This window comes from Bemisia tabaci, chromosome 9, assembly GCF_918797505.1.
Source record: "Bemisia tabaci chromosome 9, PGI_BMITA_v3".
In the NCBI taxonomy this organism is placed as follows: domain Eukaryota; kingdom Metazoa; phylum Arthropoda; class Insecta; order Hemiptera; family Aleyrodidae; genus Bemisia; species Bemisia tabaci.
The window spans coordinates 28,999,945-29,021,608 of NC_092801.1; the positions used below are offsets into that span (position 1 = coordinate 28,999,945).

The following is a 21,664-nucleotide window of genomic DNA, read 5'->3' on the forward strand; positions in this document are numbered from 1 at the left end:
GAGATCTCTTCCGATTATTGAAATCTGATACGTGTATTTCAAAACAGGTTACATAACTATATATTTCGGACGAATTTCAATGGATTTCCTGAGGTTCGAATGGAAGGGCTGTGAGAGGATGCGCGGCATAGCGCGCGGCGTCGGCAAGAAATGACCGACTGCCCTCATGTTCACAGTGCTGACGGCAATTACGAAGTGACCTTGATGACAAAAGCGACCGTATACCACAACGGCCTTGTCGTGTGGCAGCCGCCGGCTGTCTACAAGTCCTCGTGCGCGATAGACGTCGAGTACTTCCCGTACGACGTGCAAACATGCGTCCTCAAACTAGGCTCCTGGACCTATGACGGGTTTAAGGTGATCAGCTCGGACCGCACCGGTTCTCGGACCGGTTTCGCGGTGCCCTTCGGTGTCATTGTCAGTGTGTCAATGTCATGGTTGTTCCGTTGTTTTCTCAACGTTTTGATTTCGGTTCTTCATCCCCCCCGAGGTACCCTACCGTGCAGATCGTCAAATTTAATCACGCATAATTGTGTTCATTGTTCTTTTGTCTCTTCCTGTATCCAGAGGCGAGATGTTTTGAGGACTCCTAGCTGAAAAAAGTAAGTTTAAAACCGGTTTACAAGAACGTCACCCTCCGGCCAAAGTATCACAAGCGCCACGCGACGTTTAAAAATTTCTGCAGCCATCTAATTTTTTTACAGAGAAATTGTCGGTTGAATTTGTTTGATAATGTCACTGAATTTTATCGGCAACTCAAAGAAAATTCAGTGAAATTTTCCGACTGCTTCGTTGAATAATTTCTCTGTAAAAAATAAAATGGCTGCGAAAAATTTTCAACAAAGCTGTGGAAAAATTTCAATAAATGTTCTTTGTACTGCCGATCAATTTCGGTGCAATTTTCAAACAGAGTCAACCGTATTGACGGATCCAGCAAATTGGCAACACCGAATTTCCTCCATTTAAAGTTATGTTTAATAATTGATTCGTGACAGAGCACCTTGCCCCTACAAGGATCGATACATTTCCATTGGTTTAAATAGGGGAATAACAGTGTTGCTAATTTACTGGATCCGCCAATGCGGTTGACTCGATTTGACAATTTCACCGAAATTTATCGACAGTATAAAGAAAATTTAGTGAAATTTTGGCACAGCTTCGCCGAAACTTTCCGCGGCCATTTTATTTTTTTACAGAAAAATTGTTCGACGAAGCAGTCCGAAAATATCACTGAATTTTCTTTGAGTTTCCGATAAAATTCAGTGACATTTTCAATCAGATTCAACCGACAACTTCTCTGTAAAAATTTAAAATGGCGACGAAAATTTTTAATCGTCACATGGCGCTTGTGATACTTAGGCCGGAAGGTGAAGATGTAACGCTTTCAAAAAAGAACGGATGACGAATGGGCTTGTTCAGTAACAAGGTAAGTGAGTAAGATAAGTGAAAGCTGAGAGTTGTGGCACGAAATTTGAACTTCAACAACTTTGCAGTCTTGCACTCCCTACTTTGGAAAAATGCACTCAAAAATTATTGAGCGAGCTCATTAACATCCTGGTGTGTTACGAATTTGACACTGCTTTGATAGCCTTAGCAGGGACTCAAAATTATATTGTCTTTGGATATGATCATGCATAGGCTGCAATAATCTGCTTTACATTTTTTAAGGAAATATCTTAGGAAGAAAGTACTTTTCAAGTGGTAATGGGCATATTTATTACTGGATTTTTTTTTTTTTAAACAAAAATTGCTAAACGATACCATGTGCCTTAACAATTGTTTTTTTTATCAACATTTTGTTACTGAAAAGTAATTATCTTCAGGTTAACTTCAACAATTTAGGTGACAAAATTGTTTGTACGGCATGAATGAGGTTCGTCCAAGTTGAAAATAGTTTTAAATTAAAAGAAATATATTAATCCACATTCTAATCGGGAAACATTCTCAAAAATGACCTGTGGAGACACTTTTATAGCGGCAAATTTTTCGGAAGGCAAGCTATTATTACGGTGTGTCGATTCTTTTGAGCACTAAGGGTATTGTTTTCTGAATCAAGTAAACAAATAGATTTCAATGTTTTATAGGGTCCCTATTAATGAGCAATATGTGGCTCAAATTTTGATATGACCAAAGACATGCTAATTTTAGGAGGGAAAAATAATAAATTAACTGCATAAAACTGACTTTAAACAAACAAACTTGGCAAGATGAAAAGTAGGTAAGTTCAAAAAATATTTAAATTGAAGAACGCGAATGCTTTGAAAAGATTTAAAATGATAACAACAAGTACGCAAAATACATTTTTTTCTATGGGCAAAGACATTATTTTTATGAATGGTTTTTCAGCAGTGAGAGTTCAAAATTTGACGCCATAAATCAGAGGTAGATAAATTATCACACATTGTGTCATATAATAGTTGCCTTGTCAAAAAATTCACTCTCTCTCTCTCTGTTATTACTCTGAGATTTAACTGCTAAAAATGGAATGGACTCTGAATGTTTTGGTCTAAAAACCAGACGTAAATACACATGAAACAATCAAAATATATTCATTCCCACAAAAATTCATCAGCAAAACATACATCGTAAATACTCTGAAATTAAAATTTGAATAATCAAAAAAAATATATTACATTCATAATGTGCGAATCTGTACGGTATAGTACCTCTTACTATTTCTCATTTTATCATCGTCATTTTGTTTTCTTTCAGTCATCCAAATTACCTTTATTCACCTGAATTTTATTTTTTGACCCTCCCTCCACCCACCAGGACCAAAAGACTGAATAATTTCGACAGGTCAGTTTGAAACCACAAGAATGAAATTTAAAATCATGTATTCGAAACTGAGCCCCCACCACAAAATTTTAAATTAACACACCCGGAGATTAGGTGAAATTAGAGAACTATAAAACTTATAGCTTGAGTACTTGGTCACTTTCACATTCTCGCAGGTTGATCCATGGAACGAATTTATATTATTTTATTCTTTTAGCCAAATTTCAGCCCTTCCCAAAAGATGAATATCCTGCCCTAAAAATTTCTCAGGTTTTCTCAAAAAAACGTAGAAAAATATTTTAAAATTAAAATCAAAGAAACGTTAACCTTTATTTCTAAAATAAATGCTTGAAAATAATGATACAAAACACTTCAAGGAAAAACAAGCACCACTTAAATATTTATTTCCTGTCTTCAAATTCAGGAAACATAAGGTCATAACGTGAGAGGATTACATAAAGGAACTTTACCACGTCTTAAGTATGAAAATGTTCATCTCACACAGTTATTTGATGTCGTAACTGTAAATTGATGTTGGTGTCGGCGTTTTGATGAGCACTTAATTGCATGTTGCATCGGAAAATGAATTTCTTCCTTTCTCGTGATTCCATCGAATGTTGAGGGATTCGCAATACTCTTGTATATGAAAGTTCTGGTGCAGGATTACTAAAAGTCTCCGACGTGTGGGCAACTCAACTTTAATTTATGTTATTTTGAGCTTCGAAAACTTTGAAGTGATGAAAATTTGTCATGCGTCTTCCGCAAAATTCATCACTCTTCTGTTATTAAGCATTTTGGTCGGTTGATTTGAGACAAGTATTGGAGCTATTTATATGAGATACAAAAAGCTTTAGGCTAGACTTTTTTTTATCAAAATTCATTTGAAAAACTGAAAACTGCTTACGAAATCAGAATTCGATGTGTTAAGTCTTTAACAGATATCAGTGTTTTTAATTAGCGTTGATTTCCTTGAATTTTATTGTTGGCGACAAGAAAATTCAATATATTGCAAAAAAATATCCTATTCATGTGAAAAGCATTGAGAAAATACGACGATTACAGTAATAGATCACATGATGTTTAAAATAATTCAATAAGTGGTCCCTCGAAGGAAATAGTTTAACCGGGAAACTTTTCTGCGCATTAAAAATTGATCGCCCCTCGGATCGAATCGAAAAATATAAATCATTAGTGTATTTATGAGCACATCAAGATACAAAAATTAAAGTATGCAACCTCGAATTAATGTCAAAGATTGACGAATTGTATGCTATTTTGACTGATATCTGCCTAACTTTGAGAACGCCCTGAAGATCCAATTCTATCCTGCGTCGTAGTCCGTATTAAAAACCTTTTACATTCCGCCCAAACTCGCGCTAACAGTTCTGAGTAAGTTTGTATTTTACCACAACGCCTTCAAATAATGCACGGATGACGCTTAATACCCAATAGCTGCCCATGTTGCATACGCAAACTGATGAAGGCGCGTTAGCTCTCTGCGAGTTTAAGCTTTAAGATGTTTAATTTTCAAGGGATGGCAAGTGCTACGAAAGTTATTTTGACGGCAAGCCCTTTCAAGCAGACTTTGTAAATGTTCTTTTTGACTTAATCTATGAAACTCGCGAGAATTTCTTTCGAGACTGTTGAAAGCAGCGTTTAAAATGTATCTCTCTTTGCCTCCCGTCCACCAACCTCATTTAGCTCGTAAAAAAGATGTTCCGGTGTGATTTCAAGATCGTGTTAATAAAGTTTTCCATCGGGGCTTAAAGCCGTTTGGATTTATTGCTTTTCCCGCTTATCTAGAGTGACCGAGCTGAAGTTTCATTCGTGGTAGTATAAAAGGCAAGAATAGTTCCTTTTATCAAATTTAGTTCGACTCATTTAAAACTCACCCTTTGAAATTCTTCGGTAGGATAATAGGAATTTTAGTTGTGTTTCAAGTTTCTTAAAACATTCATGCCACTGACACAAATTGAATAATTTCAGAAACGTCAAGGGACCAAGAGCCTTTTTAAGTTAAGGCGCGAAATTTGACCCTAAATACTGTTTAATGCGATCTTTTTACAAATTGAGTTTCATTGCATGTTGACCTATTATCCTACAATAAAAGAAGAAATAACGCTGCAGAGAAATTTGACCGCGTTATGAAGAAAAGAACCAAACCACATCAGTCGTTGCTAAATTTAATTCGGAAAATTAATTTCTTATAAAAAAACGTCTGTGCGGATTCTTATGGGAATTCAGTGAATTTTCTGCCTAGCACAGAGCACATTCTTTAAAATTGTCGAAAGAATCCTCACAAATGCTTTCTTGTAAAAAATCAAATTGCCTCTGGAAAGGAACGTGCTCTGTACTAATAAAAAAAATCACTGAAATTTCCAAGAGAATCTGCACAAACGTTTTTTTACGAAAAATTAATTTGCCGAATTAAATTCAGCAATGACTGATGTGTCTTAGTTCTTTTCTTCTTAATTAAATTTAGCAGTATCTGATGTGGCTCAGTTTCTTTCTGCTGAACGCGGTCCGATTTCTTTCCCGTATTGATGTCAGCAAAGGGACCAAGTCACTGGGAAAAAAACACATTGGATCTAGAGTCCAGACTCTTGAAAACATTGACAAGAAAAAGGACTCTTGATTCAATCGGATTTTTGCTTGAATCAAAACGAAATCCGCTTAAATTAAGAGGCTTGGTTCTTGATTTTAGCTAGATTTCGATTGAATCAAGAGTACTTTTTCTTGTCGATATTTTTAAAAATCTGGACTCAAGATCCAATGTGTTTTTTTCCAGTGAATCTAAAAATTCGAAGATTCCCCTAAAAAAGGCAACTTTGATGGAATCTGCTTATCCCATCGACAAAAAGCCCTTCAAGATGTAGAGAGCAAAACTTCGCGAGGCGGAAGGGGAGCAGGGGGTGGATCTGAAAACGTAGTCGAGGGGCCATAAAATGTTATGAAGGGTGTCCCTGTCCCTGTGCGTCTAAGAGCCCCATGCTACCTTATCGATTGTTGTCTAATAATGCCCCCGATCCAATCCCTTCACGGGCTGTAGGTGCATTGTTCTTCCGATACCCGTTTTTCGGCCCGCTCGTGCCCTGGGCTTACTTTGATAACTGACAGATGGACGTATTTCTACCAAACAGACCTATGTGGAGGTGAGAAATATGCGGTGCGCTTGTTATTTCTCTGGCCGTAAGAGTGAATGAGAATAATAAAGCGCCAGTGACGTCAGCGGCAATGATGACGCCCGCGAGCGAGGGGGAGATGGTCGTCGGGGCGCTTTAACTCATGAGCCCTGTGCACAAGGCTCTCTTGCCATGCCCGCGGCTCATGCATCTCGCATTCAGTTGGCACATAGGTCTGTTTGATAGAATGTAAAATCCCGCTTTTCCAATTCTTCAAAAGGAATCACGCCCACTTTTACATTGCTTCTTATGCAGCTTCCAAGAGCACACCCCATATTTCTCGCCTCCACATAGGTCTGTTTGGTAGAAATACGTCCAGATGATGGAGGCTGACTGAAATCACGAGAGGAAGGAAACTTTTCTATATTCCATCGATGTTCGTTTTACAGCCCACTTTTTAAGTTCTACGCGACGCACAGTGGATCGAGTCAATGGAGATGTTGCATGTGTGAGGAATTTTCGATTTGACTGTTGATTCTTATGTAAAAGTTCGCGAGAAACACGATGGTGCCACCGGTTTTCTCTGAAATCAACTCCCAAGCTCAAAAAAAGCTCTCAAGTTGAGGCCAAAATGGAGGGGATATCCCACGCTATCCTGAGAGCCCACCTCTACATCAAGACGAACTCCCCATGCCAAAGATAGGGAGCAAATACATTAGCAGTGATGCCGTGTTTTCAGTGTTAGAGTCTCCAAATAAAGTGGCAGCCCTGTCAATACATTTGCTCCCTATCTTTGCATGGAGAGTTTGTCTTGATGTAGAGGTGGACTCTCAGGATAGCGTGGGATATCCCCTCCATTTTGGCCCCAACTTAAGAGCTTTTTTTTGAGCTTGGGAGTTGATTTCAGAGAAAGCTAGTGGCACCATCGTGTTTCTCGCAAACTTTTACATAAGGATCAACATAGTCAAATCGCAAATTCCTTTCAAGGTGTGCTTACAGTATAAAATTTCACGAGAAAACCAATTGAACTGCTTTTAGAACCTCAAAGTTTTGAATAAATGGAGTTATAAGCTTTTTAAAGTTTCCAAATTTTGTCCGACCTCTCCTATTGACTCGATCCACTGTGTGATATGCTCCAGAGGCGAGGCGTGATAATTTCTTTGATATTGGGCGGTGGACAGAGGGTAACCCATACACTCATTATGATGGGATTTTACTGCTAATTTGGCTGCGTGACAGGAGCCTTGGTAGCCCTGAGAAGGAATCTACATTTGAAGTTTGAATGTCGGCTTATAACGAGAAGTTGCGCGAGTCCGCCTTACTAATTATTCGCATACGGAGATAGAGACAATCGCGTCAACATGGTTGCCTAAATTAGTGTGGAATTGAAGTTTTATGTAGATACGTTCACTAGGAACAGACCGCTGAACGCAAAAAGCCGATTGGGATGTAGTGTGTCAGTCTCATTCTGAAAACCACGTTTTTTGAACTGGAAACTTCAAAACTTCATTGATGTCGCAGGCAAATAGTGAAATCAGGCATTTTCTAGAGAATTTCATTCGAGGGAAACTAGGAAATCATTCAGATTCCTTGGGGTCGATTCCCTATTCATCCCCGCAATCCTGGACTTAGTGCGACCTACATTAACTTAAAAAGAGGCCTGTTACGGTAGGTCTAGGCCACCCGGTATTCTGCCGTGTAATGCAAAAACGCCATAAACACAATTTTAAATTTTCTGGAAGCAATGTATCATAGCAGAAGAACTTGTGTGCATTGGCACAATGTTTTTACAGAATTATTTCGCAAATACTATCAAGAACTTAACCTGAAAATTTGAGGTGCAGCATGGGTAAAACAGTTTGTATTTTATTTAGTGTTGAGCTCCAAAAAACGAGGGAAAATCTTGATGGATTTACGGCGTTCTCACGTACCACGGCAGTATTGTGGCTGTCTGTAGGTAATATATGCAAACTTGGCAACATACACGCAACGGTAAGCTGCGGATTTTATGATTTGAGAACGAATCAAATTTTGAGGACATAACGAGACCCGACGAGGCCGTGAGAGTGGAATCGCGTTCCGCCCCCTTATCGAGGAACCGCGTAACTCAACCTGAAACTAAAGTGCATATATGCTGTTTCTACTCGGAGCGGCGGTGTTGTTGTTACCACGGTGGAACATCAAATATTATTGCGCGTCTTTATTAAATGTTCTTCTCCCCGAAGCCCGAACGGCCCGGTCAATTGAGCGAACCGCTGGTTCCATCCCATTTCCCCACCGTTCCCGGTACGCTCTCTGCGATGGGGTAAAATGACGTATTTACATTCAGGCATTGCCAACTTTTTGTGATAAAAAAGATGTATGGGGCCGTTCAAGTTTTCCGTAACGCACTTAGGGAGAGGGGGTTTGAGCTAGAGTCCCTTTATACCGAGAGTTAAGACAACGTGAATCCATTTCCGATTGGTTCCCGTATTTTAGGCCTTCACAGTGTCACGAACGGGAATAAAGATTACATTTTCACAGATTGCAAAGATTACAATCTGGAATGGACCAGGGAATTACGGATTCGGCAAGGGGCAAACGGAACGAGAGGAGGAACGGAGAAAGGAATTTGAGAATCGGCGGCCGATCAAAGATTACGAAAAACGTTCAATTTGTGTAATCTTGATTCCCGTTTGTGACTCCATGAGGGGGTGTTGTCTTGACTCTCAATATAAAGAGACTCTAGTTTGAGCTTAGTTTGAGCTAGAGTCCCTTTATTATAGAGAGAGTTAAGAGGGGGAAAGGGACTGAGAGTTGAGAGCGAGAAAAGGGACTTGGTCCTCAAAAACTTATAATCGAATAATTGATACAAGAGCGTAAAAGAGTCTTCCACGAATATTTTGGCACAAATATATGGCACTAATTTGGAACGACTGAATACAAAGCGCGGCATGAATTACAGTGACGGAAAAATATTGGAGCGCCTTCAATTTCTCCTACGTGCAACACGGATAGCTCCGGAACACGAATAGTAGTATCCAAGCAATAATATCAATTTGTGACGGATTCTTTCGATTCGATACTTCAAAATATAAAGTAACTTGTATCTCTCGTTATTTAATTTTAATTTTTAGTGATTTAAAAATCAACAGGTGATCAAATTGTACTTTGTATACGCTCAAAAAATGGTCAAACCAAACCCAATTCATGGCAGTATAAAGTTTGCACTTCAAAACAAATGATTTTGAGCGGAAGCCGTCTAAAATTCTGATCAACTTGATATAATATGTAATGTATAAAGTTGCTGGATCATGGTGCAGCATTTCATCCTACTCTTTTGGTATATAGAAATAGTTGAGCTACTCGCAATTCATTCTGTGATACAATAGAGAGAGTTTTACGCCGAACTTTCAAAATTCAATATCTCAACATACCCCAACAAAAATGGTAATACCGGAAGTTTTTTCTCCATGTTGGACATCACATTTTCCATGTACAATCACGTATAGTCCGGAATTTTTAGTCGACAATTTCAGTGGAAAAACTTTCATCAAAATTAGATATTAGTCAGATAAAATTTGGCAACGTTCTAAAGCTCAGATGGCGTTTTTCCTTAGCCGAGTAGCGCAGATAATTCCTCCTTACCAAAGAATTCGGACAGAAGATTGGGAATCTAAGAATTCACTGTGATTTGGATTTTCAGGAGACCGTAAAAATATGCGGAATAGAGTAAAAAAAGGCCTGTTGGCGTTTTCGTGCGGTTTAGAGTCACTGAACTTCTTTCTTTCTTTTCGAAGTGACAGACAGACGATTTGAATACAGCCTCTTTGATTTTGGGTGATACAGCCCATACTCGTACGTCCGTGGGAAGGAAAAACGCAGTATGAGCCATTTGGTGTTGTCAAATTTCCTTTCACGAAGCTCGAATTTTCAAGTGAATGTGTGAATCCTTCTCTACTGATTTCTCAGAAAATTTTGCTTACAATTCGATCTTTAAAGGCTGACAATTCTAAGGGAAAAAATTCACAACTCTTTTCAAATTTTAGTTTTTTCTGAGAGAAAATTTGATAGCGTTCAAATGCTTATGTGACACTTTCACTTAGCGAGGCAGAATGGCTTCAAGTGTTTTGTACCTAACTTACCCGAAGGTATATTCCAAAGAATTTCTTAGACAGGTTCTCCACACTGCCGGGCTAAGGAAAAACGCCGTATGAACATTCGAGGGTTGCCAAATTTTCTCTTGGAACACATTTATTTTTGAAAAAAGTTATGAGTATTTTAGCTTGAAATTTTCAGACTTTTTAGATCAAATTAAGAACAAATTTCTCCGGAAAAATCGGTAAAAATACAGACAAATTTTCCCAAAAATTCATGATTCTTCGAAAGAGATTCAACAACGCCTAATGGCTTATACTACCGTGCTAAGGAAAAACGCCGTATTAGCCTTCAGGCGTTGCCAAATTTCCTCTGATAAAATACGAATTTATTAGCGAAATTGTAAATAATTATTTTCCAATTTTTCAGACAATTTTGTACGCAATTTAATCTAAAATATCTGAAAATTTCAAAGAGAAATTCGCATAAATTTCCTCAAAAATACATGTTTTATCCGGGGAAATTTGGCAACTTTCGAATGTTCATACGGCGTTCTTCCTTAGCACGGCAGTATGCAAGTATCCGTCTTTTAAATGTGAGTAGCGTTTCCAAGAAAGACTTTGCTTTTCACTTTGCCTTACAAGATTAGCTACCCTAATAATCGGCCTGATTCGATCCGTCAAGCTCAGCAACTTGTGCATCGGAGCAAAATCGGATTTAACGAGTGTAAGGGGACTAGGGGAGGGGGAGGGTCATTTGGAAGAAAGAATAATGACCCGCGCAGAAACAGAAAGAGAACGAACGGAGAGGTTGTAACCGATATGACTAAAGATTTTTAGCCCCTCTGTAACCTCTCTCCGATTATGGTTTCCTACTCATGTGTAAAGCCCGGGAATAGATGGCGTTCACGTCGGAGCGGAAACGGGCCCATTTGCCAGTTTGAGAAGGAAAAAATACAAGTTTCAATATTATACTGCTTTTTTCTTTCGCCGTGCTAAGGAAAAACATACATACATACATATAAGTCGCTTTACAGCACTCCCTCGCGCTCTACGACTCCTAACCTCCACTGCTCTCTTTCAAACCACAAATCTTGGGGGATTGAGCACCTTAACATTTCCGCTTAAATCCCTTCCCTCCAACCTTTCATTGGGCGCCCTCTGCGTCTTCTCCCAGGAGGAACCCAGTCAAGGACCTTCTTCGGCAACCTGTCTCCTGCCATTCTCTGGACATGACCATACCAGATGAGTTGTTTCGTCATAATGTCATGCACGATGGTCTGCTTGGCATCCATGATTTCCCGTACCGTCTCATTCCTGACGCGATCCTTTCTGGAAATACCAGCGGATCTACGCCAGAAGTCCATCTCCGTTGCCTCTAAAACCTCCCGGGTCCGCTGTTTCATCGGCCATACTTCACACCCGTAGGTTACTATGCTCTTGACAATCGCGTTGTAGATCCTTCTTTTGTTCTCTTTGGAGATCCTTTGATCCCAAAGGACTCCATTTAACATAGCGATTGCCCTCCTACCCTGCATATTCCTCTTCTTGATGGCCTGGTCCAATCTTCCATCCTGGGTTAGAAACACTCCTAGATATTTGTAAATATCACAGCTTCCAATTTGCCGCCCATCCTCTAATTCTATGCTTTGCTGATTCCCGCCAACGGTCAACTTCTCAGTTTTGCTGACATTCACCTCGAGGCCCCATTTCCGATACTCAGCCACCAACTTTCGAGTCATGTACTTAGCATCATCCGAACGCAAAGGAATCATAAGGAAAAACGCCGTATGAAAATTTAAGAGTTGCCAAATTTCCTTCAATAAAATGTTTACTTTTGAGGAAAGTTATGAATATTTTTCCTTTATATTTTTCGAATCTTTAGGTGCAATTTCAAACAAAATTATCTGAAAAATTGAGAGGAAAATATTCATAAGTTCACCAGGTAATTTGCGTTTTATCAAAGGAAATTTGGCAACGCCTGAAGGTTTATACGACGTTTTTCCTTAGCACTGCAGTGTTGTACTCTGTCTTCTTTCAATATCTTGAAACTTGTGTTTTAAGTGGCAGTTTAAGTCAGAGAAGCGAGAAAATTGCGAACAATCGGATGATTGGCATATTCTTGTCAATAGGAAATTATTATATTTATTCAGGCGTTACTTTTTAAAACAGTCGTAATAAAAAGGAAACAGTGGTATCGAAGAACCGTTGCCAGAATTGAGCTAAAAAATACAGTTTATTATTTTTCAAATCAAATTATTTGTGACCATCCACAACGGTGCTTCCGTTTCCAGGAACTAGTTCCAAATTCCAGAGCTTTTGAGATTTTCCTGAATGTTCCCCGGAACTTCCTCGGGACTTTTGAAAAATCTAAAAGGAATCCCGGAATTTTTGGCGGACATGGAATTGAACGGATTCTTATAATCCCGGAATTATATCCTTACTAACATGAGCCCTGCCATGCGTGTGTCCTTATGGATCTCAGAGCTCATGTCAGAAAAGATAAGGTACCTTTTGCTGTAAATGCGTTCAATTGTATCTTGGAATTGAGATGTCATAAAGAATAAGTTGTGAGGGGTATAGTTCATTTCTTCGGTCTTCTGGCGTAAAAAAGTCTCGCAATTTTCACGTGAGCATTCGTGAGCATTATGAAGTATAGGGTTTTATGGATAATAATTTGGCTTAGCTAAAAAACTACTCTACTATCCTCAGGGGTAAGTCACAAAGTGCTCAATTCACTGAGTGCGATTGGAGAGCGTAACTAGCATTAAAATACTGAAACTTTTTCCTCTGAACTACATAAAGATCAGACCCCTAGGCAGCTTTTCTTAAAGCTACTTTTTTAGAGGTGCTAACTTCAAACCGCCGCGACTTTAATTTGATTCGACGATTTTGGGCATGCATAGAACAATTCAAACACCTTGTTAACTTATGAATGAATGAAAGATCATTGTAAAAACAACAAGAATTTGTGTAGGAAAGATCATAATAAAGCAAAAAAAATTTTCGCAAGTATTTGTGTAAAAGTATCTTGATAACAAAATCGGTCACAATGTTGATAATATTGCTTCGATACAACTATTCGTGTTTCAAGGCTGCGCGTGTTGCGTGTGAGAGAATTCGAAGGCGCTCCGGATTTTTGGCAAGCACATTCCTCCTCTCCAAACTTCAAGCAACTATATCTGTGCTTCGGTCTAGGCTTTTGAAGAAAAAATAAATAAGCATATATGATGAAAAATAAAAATTGGCGACAAAACTTTTGTCCCTTCAAGTGGTCCAATGTGTTTTTCGTCCCAGTGAGTCTTTCGGACGAATAGTGGCGCTTTGACAGAGAACGGAGGCTTGTTTCAATGCAAATTTCCGGTCAGAAGCTTCTGAACCCATTTTCTCAAAACTTCATTTTCGCACTTACTGCTCTCTTCGCTCACTGGAAAAAAACACATTGGATCTAGAGTCCAGACTTTTGAAAACATTGACAAGAAAAAATACACTTGATTCAATCAGGTTTAAGCTTAAATCAAAAGAAAATCCGCTCAAATTATGAGGCTTGGTTCTTGATTTAAGCTTACATCTGATCGAATCAAGAGTATTTTTTCTTGTCAATGTTTTTAAGAGTCTGGACTCTAGATCCAATGTGTTGTTTTTTTTTCCCAGTGTATCACGGCAGCGCCTTGAACCCATTCGAGTGAGCTCAACTTTTTTTCGGGTGACGTCGGGCGACGGCAACGCTGTCCAACGGCGGTGGTCATCAATCATTTGACCGGCCTCGGATTTCGGGCCGCCGGCTTCAAAACCACACTCAAATCGCCCGGGTTTCGGTTAACGATAGATCTGTGCCCGGCGTGCGGTTCGCGGGAAATTTGACAGGAATCACAGCTCTTGGGGGGGAAAAAAAACCGCTGCGAACGATTGAACTCCCGCTCTTCTTTCATTGTTCCTCCGGGAGCAGTAGCGTAGCGTGAATTGCGATACATCGATTGTTATGCCGTTTAAACCTATGGTAAAGAATCGATTATTAAGGTGTTCGCTGTGAACACCCTGTTTATCGATTTTTTCCCATAGTTTTAAATGGCATAACAATCAATATATCGCAATTCACGCCTCGCCACTGTCCGGGAGGTTTAGGTGTGGGAAGGGTTGCCCTGGATGAGCGGGCTTTTTACCCCCAGAGAGTACCGGTGGGGCTTCAGGGATGTGCTTCTCGACGAGGGATTTTAAGGGGGGAAGGGGGGGGGGGGGTTGTGACCGTTTACAGGAAAAAAAGGCCTTGGTGCCGGAGGACTTCGTATTGAATTATAGGCATTGCTCTAAACGAGGTATTTGACCAGCATTATACAGGAAAAATGCTCAACATGTTAAGTCAAACCAAGATCTGGACGGCTTGAAGTTTCCAGTTCAAAATTAAGGGGGAAATGCTCTAATAAAAATACGGGAATACTAGACTGCCGTACCAAGGAAAAACGCCGTATGAAAATTTGTCAGTTGCCAAATTTACTTTGATTAAATGCGAATTTTCAGAAAAACTCGTGATAATTTTCCATTAATTTTTTTTAGAGAATTTTCCTTGTGACTAGATCTAAATTATCCGAAAATCTCAAGAGAAAATATTCATAACTCTCTTCAAAAATTCATTTTTTATACGCGGAAATTTGGCGATTCTCGAATGTTCATACGGCGTTCCTCCTTAGCACGGCAGTAGACAGGCACTCAGCAGGCAGCAGGGTTTACAATTAAAAATCGTGCTTTTTTTTGGAAAAGGAGGAGACTAAAAACGTCCGCCTATAAAAAACAGAACCTTTTAAAACCCTACTACAGGTTACTGTAAACTGGTTATCAGCACAGTTGATCGATTCCACTGAAAGATATTCTGACACAAGCAGATGCTGTATCGATCTCATCAGAAAACTCAACGAAAAATAAAGTAAAAATATACTTTTTTGCTAAAGCGCCCGTAAAACAAACAAATTGACTTATCAGAGTGTTCCCGTGAGGCGCACCGCATTCTTATCAGTTTATCAAATTATATTCCTCCCTCCGAAAGCTCAAAAAGCGCTCCCATTGTAACGGAGTTCCAACTCCACATCGGGGGTGGAAAGCCTGCTCCGAATCCGCAGCCCTTGCACCGAATATTATATTTAATAACTGTTGAGCCAACAAAAAACCGTCCGCCAGTCTCTCATTCAAATTTAAATTAAGTCAAGCCAGTTTCTCCCCAAGTTCTACGGTCGCCTCGGAAATTTGCCGTATTTTAATGCGAAAACAGCCGATAAAAAGATACACGATGCGTTTTGGCACGATGTGGCAACGTTGGTTGCTTATATATCTTGAATTTACTCTCTAACGCACACAATAGCGGTAATGGCCTTAAAACTCGAATTTGCTACCTCACGTGCTTCGGGGGATGCGGGAAGCACAGTCGAGAAAGAGGAGGGGAAAGATGAAATGCTACGGTTCCTTACAATATTAGGCACGGATTATGCCCCTCATAACTATATATCCTCTGTATGTTTGCTAACAGATAATTCCTGACATAGCCGGATATTTATTAATAACTAAGGTTTTCTGCCGAGAGATTTCCGGCGGAATCATTCCCCTCCGATCTTTACGTTTTCCTTCAGTTTTGAGAACCTGACCTAGAGGAGAAAAAATTTGTTTTCAGATATTACGTTCTCGGTGAAAAAAAAAAAAACTCGTCTAATCTTTTACATGCGTAATACTTAGCTTGAACCAGAAAAAATAGGTAAATATATAACCCATACTGCCGTGCTAAGAAAAAACGCCGTATGAGCTATTAGACGTCGACAAATTTCCTTCGAAAAATCACGAATTTTCAGGAGAATTTGTGAATGTTTCCTCTCTGATTTTCAAGAGGATTTTGTCTGTAATTTGATCTAAATAGTCTGAAGACTTCAAAGAAAATTTTCTCTCGCAAAAATATTTTCTGAGAGGCAATTTGACAACATTTGAATGCCTATACGGTGTTCTTTCTTAGCATGGCAGTACAGTTCATACATGTTGATGCAGTAAAACATTAATCCAACATATATTAATTACAAGCTATACAATGATTTATGATAATTAATTAATCAGATGATATATATCCAATCCTTGAATATTTATGTTTATTGCAAGCAAAATTTCCAAAAAGCTGTACAAAAATAAAATAACTTAAAAGTACATGGTACAGTGATTGTATGAAAAATTTAATGACTTTTGAATCCCACAATTTACGTAATCATATTTTTAGAGAAAGAAGAAAAATTGTATCTTGCGATAGGTAATAACTTACAAAATAACCAAACTTCGAACAAATCTGAAATTTTAAGTAAAACACATGTTAACAAAAATGATTGCTTTAAGTTCATAGCATCCAATAAAAATTATTTTTCTTAGGCAAATTCCAATATTGCTCCCTCTTTCCTGAATAAAATACCAAATTTTCATTAAATAGCGCACATGAAATTTTTCCATTCCTACTTTATCCATATTATAATTTCTTTTCCGAATTCCGGCATATAATTTTCTCCTTCGTCTTTTCATGGTGTTCTCTTGATCAAATTTCTTGGACTCAAAATGGGAAAATGACCGTTTGATAGAAACACTAAGTTTCCTCCCTTCTTTCCAAAAATTTCCATAGAGACCAATCGCAATTTTACATCCACCTCAAGATAGAATTTAGGTTGGTGATGGGTAGCGCAAAACACTTCAGACTCCGTCGATTCAAATCCACTCAAGATCCTCCCAGTTTACCCTATAATATGGCCAGAATATGAATAATAGGTTTTGATTTTATGTCAGTGTCACTAAAACTGGATTTTCATCAAACTTTACCAGAGCGCTCGCGGTTCGCAGGTGTGAGGATAATATAGTCTATACAGTCCATATGCCCATATAATCTACAATCTCCTTATGCGGTTCTTTTTGTTGATTACAATACATGTCAATCAAATATGAGACAGAATGAACAGAAAATTATACGTTGCTCCTGGTTCGGCAATTTTAGGGTATGAGTATGTCTTTAAGTGTTTCTTTAACTTCCAAGGCAGTGAAAGGTTTACATTTTTTTCACCGATAGTATTTTTGGGTAGTTATTATGTGAACTTGACAACAGTTCTTGTCACATTGTGGTGTTCTCTAGATTTGATCGTCCGTAGATCTTCGACTTTCAGTAAATTGGGAGTAAGTTTGTACCTCCAATCGGGTTAATACGATTAGAGACTCAAATGCATACCTTTAAAGGACCTTCATTCTTGCTGAAGCCAAAGATTTCTTGACAAATCTTTTACTATCGTAGAGAGACGGTACCTATATAGTTGAGGATATCCAAGTAAAACTTACTAAATCATCAAGCTATATTAGGAACATAGGGAGAAGCAGGAATATCGTGTGGTATTTGTAATATAGACGGGATATCAAATACAATTCAATGGTGCTTAATTTGTATTCAAATCGATGCTTTTGAGGTTAAATCGACTAATTCTTTTTGTCTTTCTCTGAATTATCTACTTTGTATCATACATTTGTAAATATTTTGTAAATAAACTTCCTCTAATTAGTTCTCATGATCCATAAACACATCCATATCCGCATGTAAATAACTCTGCTTTCATTTAAAGTTCTCGCTAGGTTTTAAACACGAGTTTCCTCCTTTGTACATAATTCAACAAAATAACAAACTCACGTAATATTTCCTTTTAAAAAAATCTAAAATCTAAAAACACTCACTTTCCTCCATTTTTCTCATTATTTAACTCTCTTATTCTATCTCTATTTTTTCACTTTTTCATCCATCTCTCCTACTCATTTGATCATCAATTCTCAAGCATGTCACACTTTATATTTCGCTTGCAAAATTGTATGCTTTCTGCAATCTGTTGTAGATTTGAAACGTAGTGTGTATATTTACTTGTAATTTATGAAAATTGATATTTGCATGATTTGATTGTTTATTTTTAAGTGTAAATGGAACTTTTTGAATTGATATGGATGCTTAAATTTAAAGTATACGTAGATCGCATAGATTGGTTTTTAAGCTGATGTCATGCCTTGCTCGATAGTTCTCTGATTTTATGTTAAGATCATGGCATGTGTCATTAATGAAAAAGATTTTGATGCTTTGATAACTTTTCTGAATCGATAATGTTGTCTTTCAATAACTAATCATCGCCTTGTGCGGTTTGTATGTATTTCTGATACATACGTGAAGAACTTAACTACAAAGAAATTTTGAGTTTTCTCTCAAAAATCGGTGAACAGATACCTCACATGGGAGAGTATGTTCACTCATATTTCCATGGGAAATGATTAAATAATCGATTGATTTCCAATAAAAATAACTTAAAGACCGGTTCGGTGAACGTCTACTACCTGAGTCACCTGCTGCTGGACAAACATGTTTTGAAAAAAAAGAACTATTTTCGTTGAAATAGGTTTCATAGGTCGCGCACACAAATATTCTCATTCAAAGCAAAGAGTGAAATTTTATCTACAATAAGGACATGAGGTGTACAAATTTTAAGACATCGAAAACAATTTTAGGTTTTCATTGATTTTATGGGGCGAATCTTTAAATTTTAGATATTGTGAAGTATGGTTGAATGCTGTATCAAGTTTTATATCTACCTCAATCTTCGTTTCTCCAGTTTCTCTTAACGCATCTCTTCAAAGGAAATCTCAATATTTATCTCTACCGTTTAGTGCGGTTGTTCAAACACGTATTCAATATTTCCTTTACTTTATTACATCCGTTACTTTGATGATTCATTTAAATCAGACATATTGCTTAAAGTTTTCAGATTTTATTTGCCCGTTGTGCTCTTTACAACTGCAAAACCTACTTCCTTCAGCTATGTATATACCCTGCAAAAAACACTTTCGATCCTTTTACTGCAAATTATACAAAAAATTAGTTCTGTAGCGCAAGCGGCAATGAACAATAATTATGTTGTAACATAACATTAATGTTGTAACATTGAAGTTTAATCTCCCTCTAAAATCCCAATCGAAGCCTTTGCTGTAATTATTGTAACTTATTGCATTTGACAGACTCGTGTTGAAGTAAGTCAGAAAACATTGGTACCTAAAACTGGAAAGAAAATTTATGACGGCTGGAAGTGGCATACTTTTGACTTTAAATTAAGCATTAAGTATGAGTAATCTATGGTACCTACGGCTGTGATGAACAAATCCACAGTTAACGAAAAATTGCTGAATCGATTAGAAATTATATTTGAATTATATTTTATTTTGATTTACATTTTAATTATATTTAAATTGTTTGATTTTGCAAATTTTCCGAGAACAAACCTGTACATGCCATTAAAGAACTGCGTAAGTCACTTGATGCTGTATATCATATAAAAGATCAATTATTCTGTAAAGAGAATTAAATATGTATAATTATGAAAATATCTTAGAATTAGAGCAAGTAAAAATTTTTGGTTTTCGTATGGTTGAAATTTTAAAAATGATGATAACATGGGTTGCTGATATTGAAGGTTATACGGTTATGTAGTAATGAACGTTGATTTTTGACGATAACGAGCAAGAGTAAGCTGATAAAATACACGTGGTTTGTGAATTTGTGAAATCGAATTACATTTTCATCGCCTAAGAGGGGGAAAACCGTGTATATTATAAGCGCATGTTTTAGAAAAATATGATTCAAAGTTTTTGAAAAACAAATCGTGTATAATACTAACTGAAGTTCGTGTTACTTTCCTCCTTTACTTGAACTTTATTATGCGAAAAATATAAAATCAGTGAGAAAGTTTTGAGAAAAAGTATCTCTGACAAAGCACTTATCATAGATTATTTTTCTTAACATCCCCCTTTGTAGATGAAGTGTTTTTCTGTACGACGTCCACCACAGATCGCGCTATAAGAGCAGATTGCTTATTCTGTCGATTTCTTTCTTGAATACCTTTGCTTTAGAGTACTCTGGCTTACAGCAAATCGGTATCTCATTCTCGCTTTCATGTGTCATGGGTTCATTTTTACAGGCTTCCTTTGATGCTTTTTTTACTCAGTAGTTAGAGTTTTTTTTTTACATACCTAGATTTAGTTTTAGATATAGACGTTGATTTAGAATACATAGAGCTATAGACGTTTTTCGCTTGTTAAACTTTTCATAGTTTAAGCTGTAAAAATGAGCATTCTTCAGTAATACAATGGGTCACAGTAGACATGATATCAGTTGAAACATTGCAATTTGAACTTCAAAATTTTACAAGAAACACGCTGGTTATGACAAAACATTTGAAAATTTACTGGACGACGAGCTGTGAATAATTTCGCCAAAGATTAAATAATATAATTATGTGCTATAACTGTGAATTTAATCAGCGAATATTCATTTTCATTACCTCTCCCTTGTCAAATTGAGATTGAAATTTTGAAGAGAATATCTGGAATGTTTTGATTCGAATCGGGTACTGATTACCAACCCATTGCTATTCTGTTTTTAAGTTTTCTTCAAAACATCGGTTTTCTCTCATTTTTCTCTGTTTTTCCAAAAAAGCACGATGTGGGTGCAAATTTGAACTTTTTGAATGTTTCATTTGAGCCAGTTAAAATCACACGATTCGTGAATTTCCTGTATTTTATACACATGTACACGGCCTAAAGCACAGTCTTTCATTACATTCAACTGTTCGCAAACCAATTCCGCATACTTTTGTAAGAATATCTCCGATAGAATTTTTTCTCAGAGCAAAAATATGTATCGGCTCTGATACGCATCAGTCTCCGTGTGCCGTTAAAATTTTTCTCGGTGATGTTATGTTCAATGCAAAAAAGACAAATGACGTCATCGTATCAAAATGGTTTAAAACATCAAACACAAGTGCAAAACTCTGGTGAAAATGGTAAGTGAGGATATTCGTAATGGTATATGGTATAATGGTAAATTTTCCAGAATAAGTGAACAAAAAATTCTCAGTAAATTCCAACAAAAAGTTTTGATTCCTATAAAATAGTAGAACAAAACTATTAATTTGATAATTTGGGCTACGAACTTTTTGACTTTGCAGTCATTGATTCTCCTGTCACTCCGTCATCAATATCAGTTCATAGCAAAGGCTTCAAAACTATCGATTAGATTAGTCAAAATCAGGGTTGATAGGATTGGGAATTTTCGTTCAGTTTTGCTGTTTATTGTATAATAAATCATGTGAGCAAATTCCATTCTGAGGAGGGTTGAGCATACTGAAACAAAAAGTATTTTAGCGGGTTGTTTCCGAATTTTCACGGTGACAGCGGGGGACAAAGCCCTTGTTAAACTTACTCGTGACACATTGCCACCATGAAATTCCACAACCAGGAAAAAATAGCGTATTGGTGATGAGAGAAAAGGCCGTCCCAAACTTACTGAGCGTTCATGTGAACGACGTGTTGGATTCCTTTTCAATTTTCGTATAGTCCGATGCTGTTTTTTGTCGGATAGAGAGGATAAGCACAGACCTGTGAGGCCGGAGCTTTAACTCCAGTAGGCTGCTGTGGTATCATTCTTGCGACTTTTGACGTTGTGACAATCCGTGGGGAGAGGATCTCACTTCACAAAAACTGAAAATTGGACGTTTTTTTGTCAAACGGAACTATGTACATTATGACGTGAGCCCTGTTATACATATATTCTTATGGGTCTCAGGGCTCCCGTTTTATGGCTCATAGTTCCGTTTGACAGAAATA

At 37.6% G+C, this 21,664-nt stretch overlaps 1 protein-coding gene across 2 annotated transcripts in view; it reads left to right on the forward strand.

The window, feature by feature from the left end:
- Positions 1 to 21,664, forward strand: part of nAChRalpha4 (nicotinic acetylcholine receptor alpha4) — a 389,540-nt gene that overhangs the window by 307,100 nt on the left and 60,776 nt on the right. The window contains exon 5 of one of the 2 annotated variants that reach the window (XM_019041335.2): positions 177 to 357. The exons of the other annotated variant lie outside the window; for it this stretch is intronic. Coding sequence (XP_018896880.2) covers positions 177 to 357 — 181 coding nt within the window. The remainder of the gene's footprint in view (positions 1 to 176; positions 358 to 21,664) is intronic. 2 annotated transcript variants of the gene reach the window in all.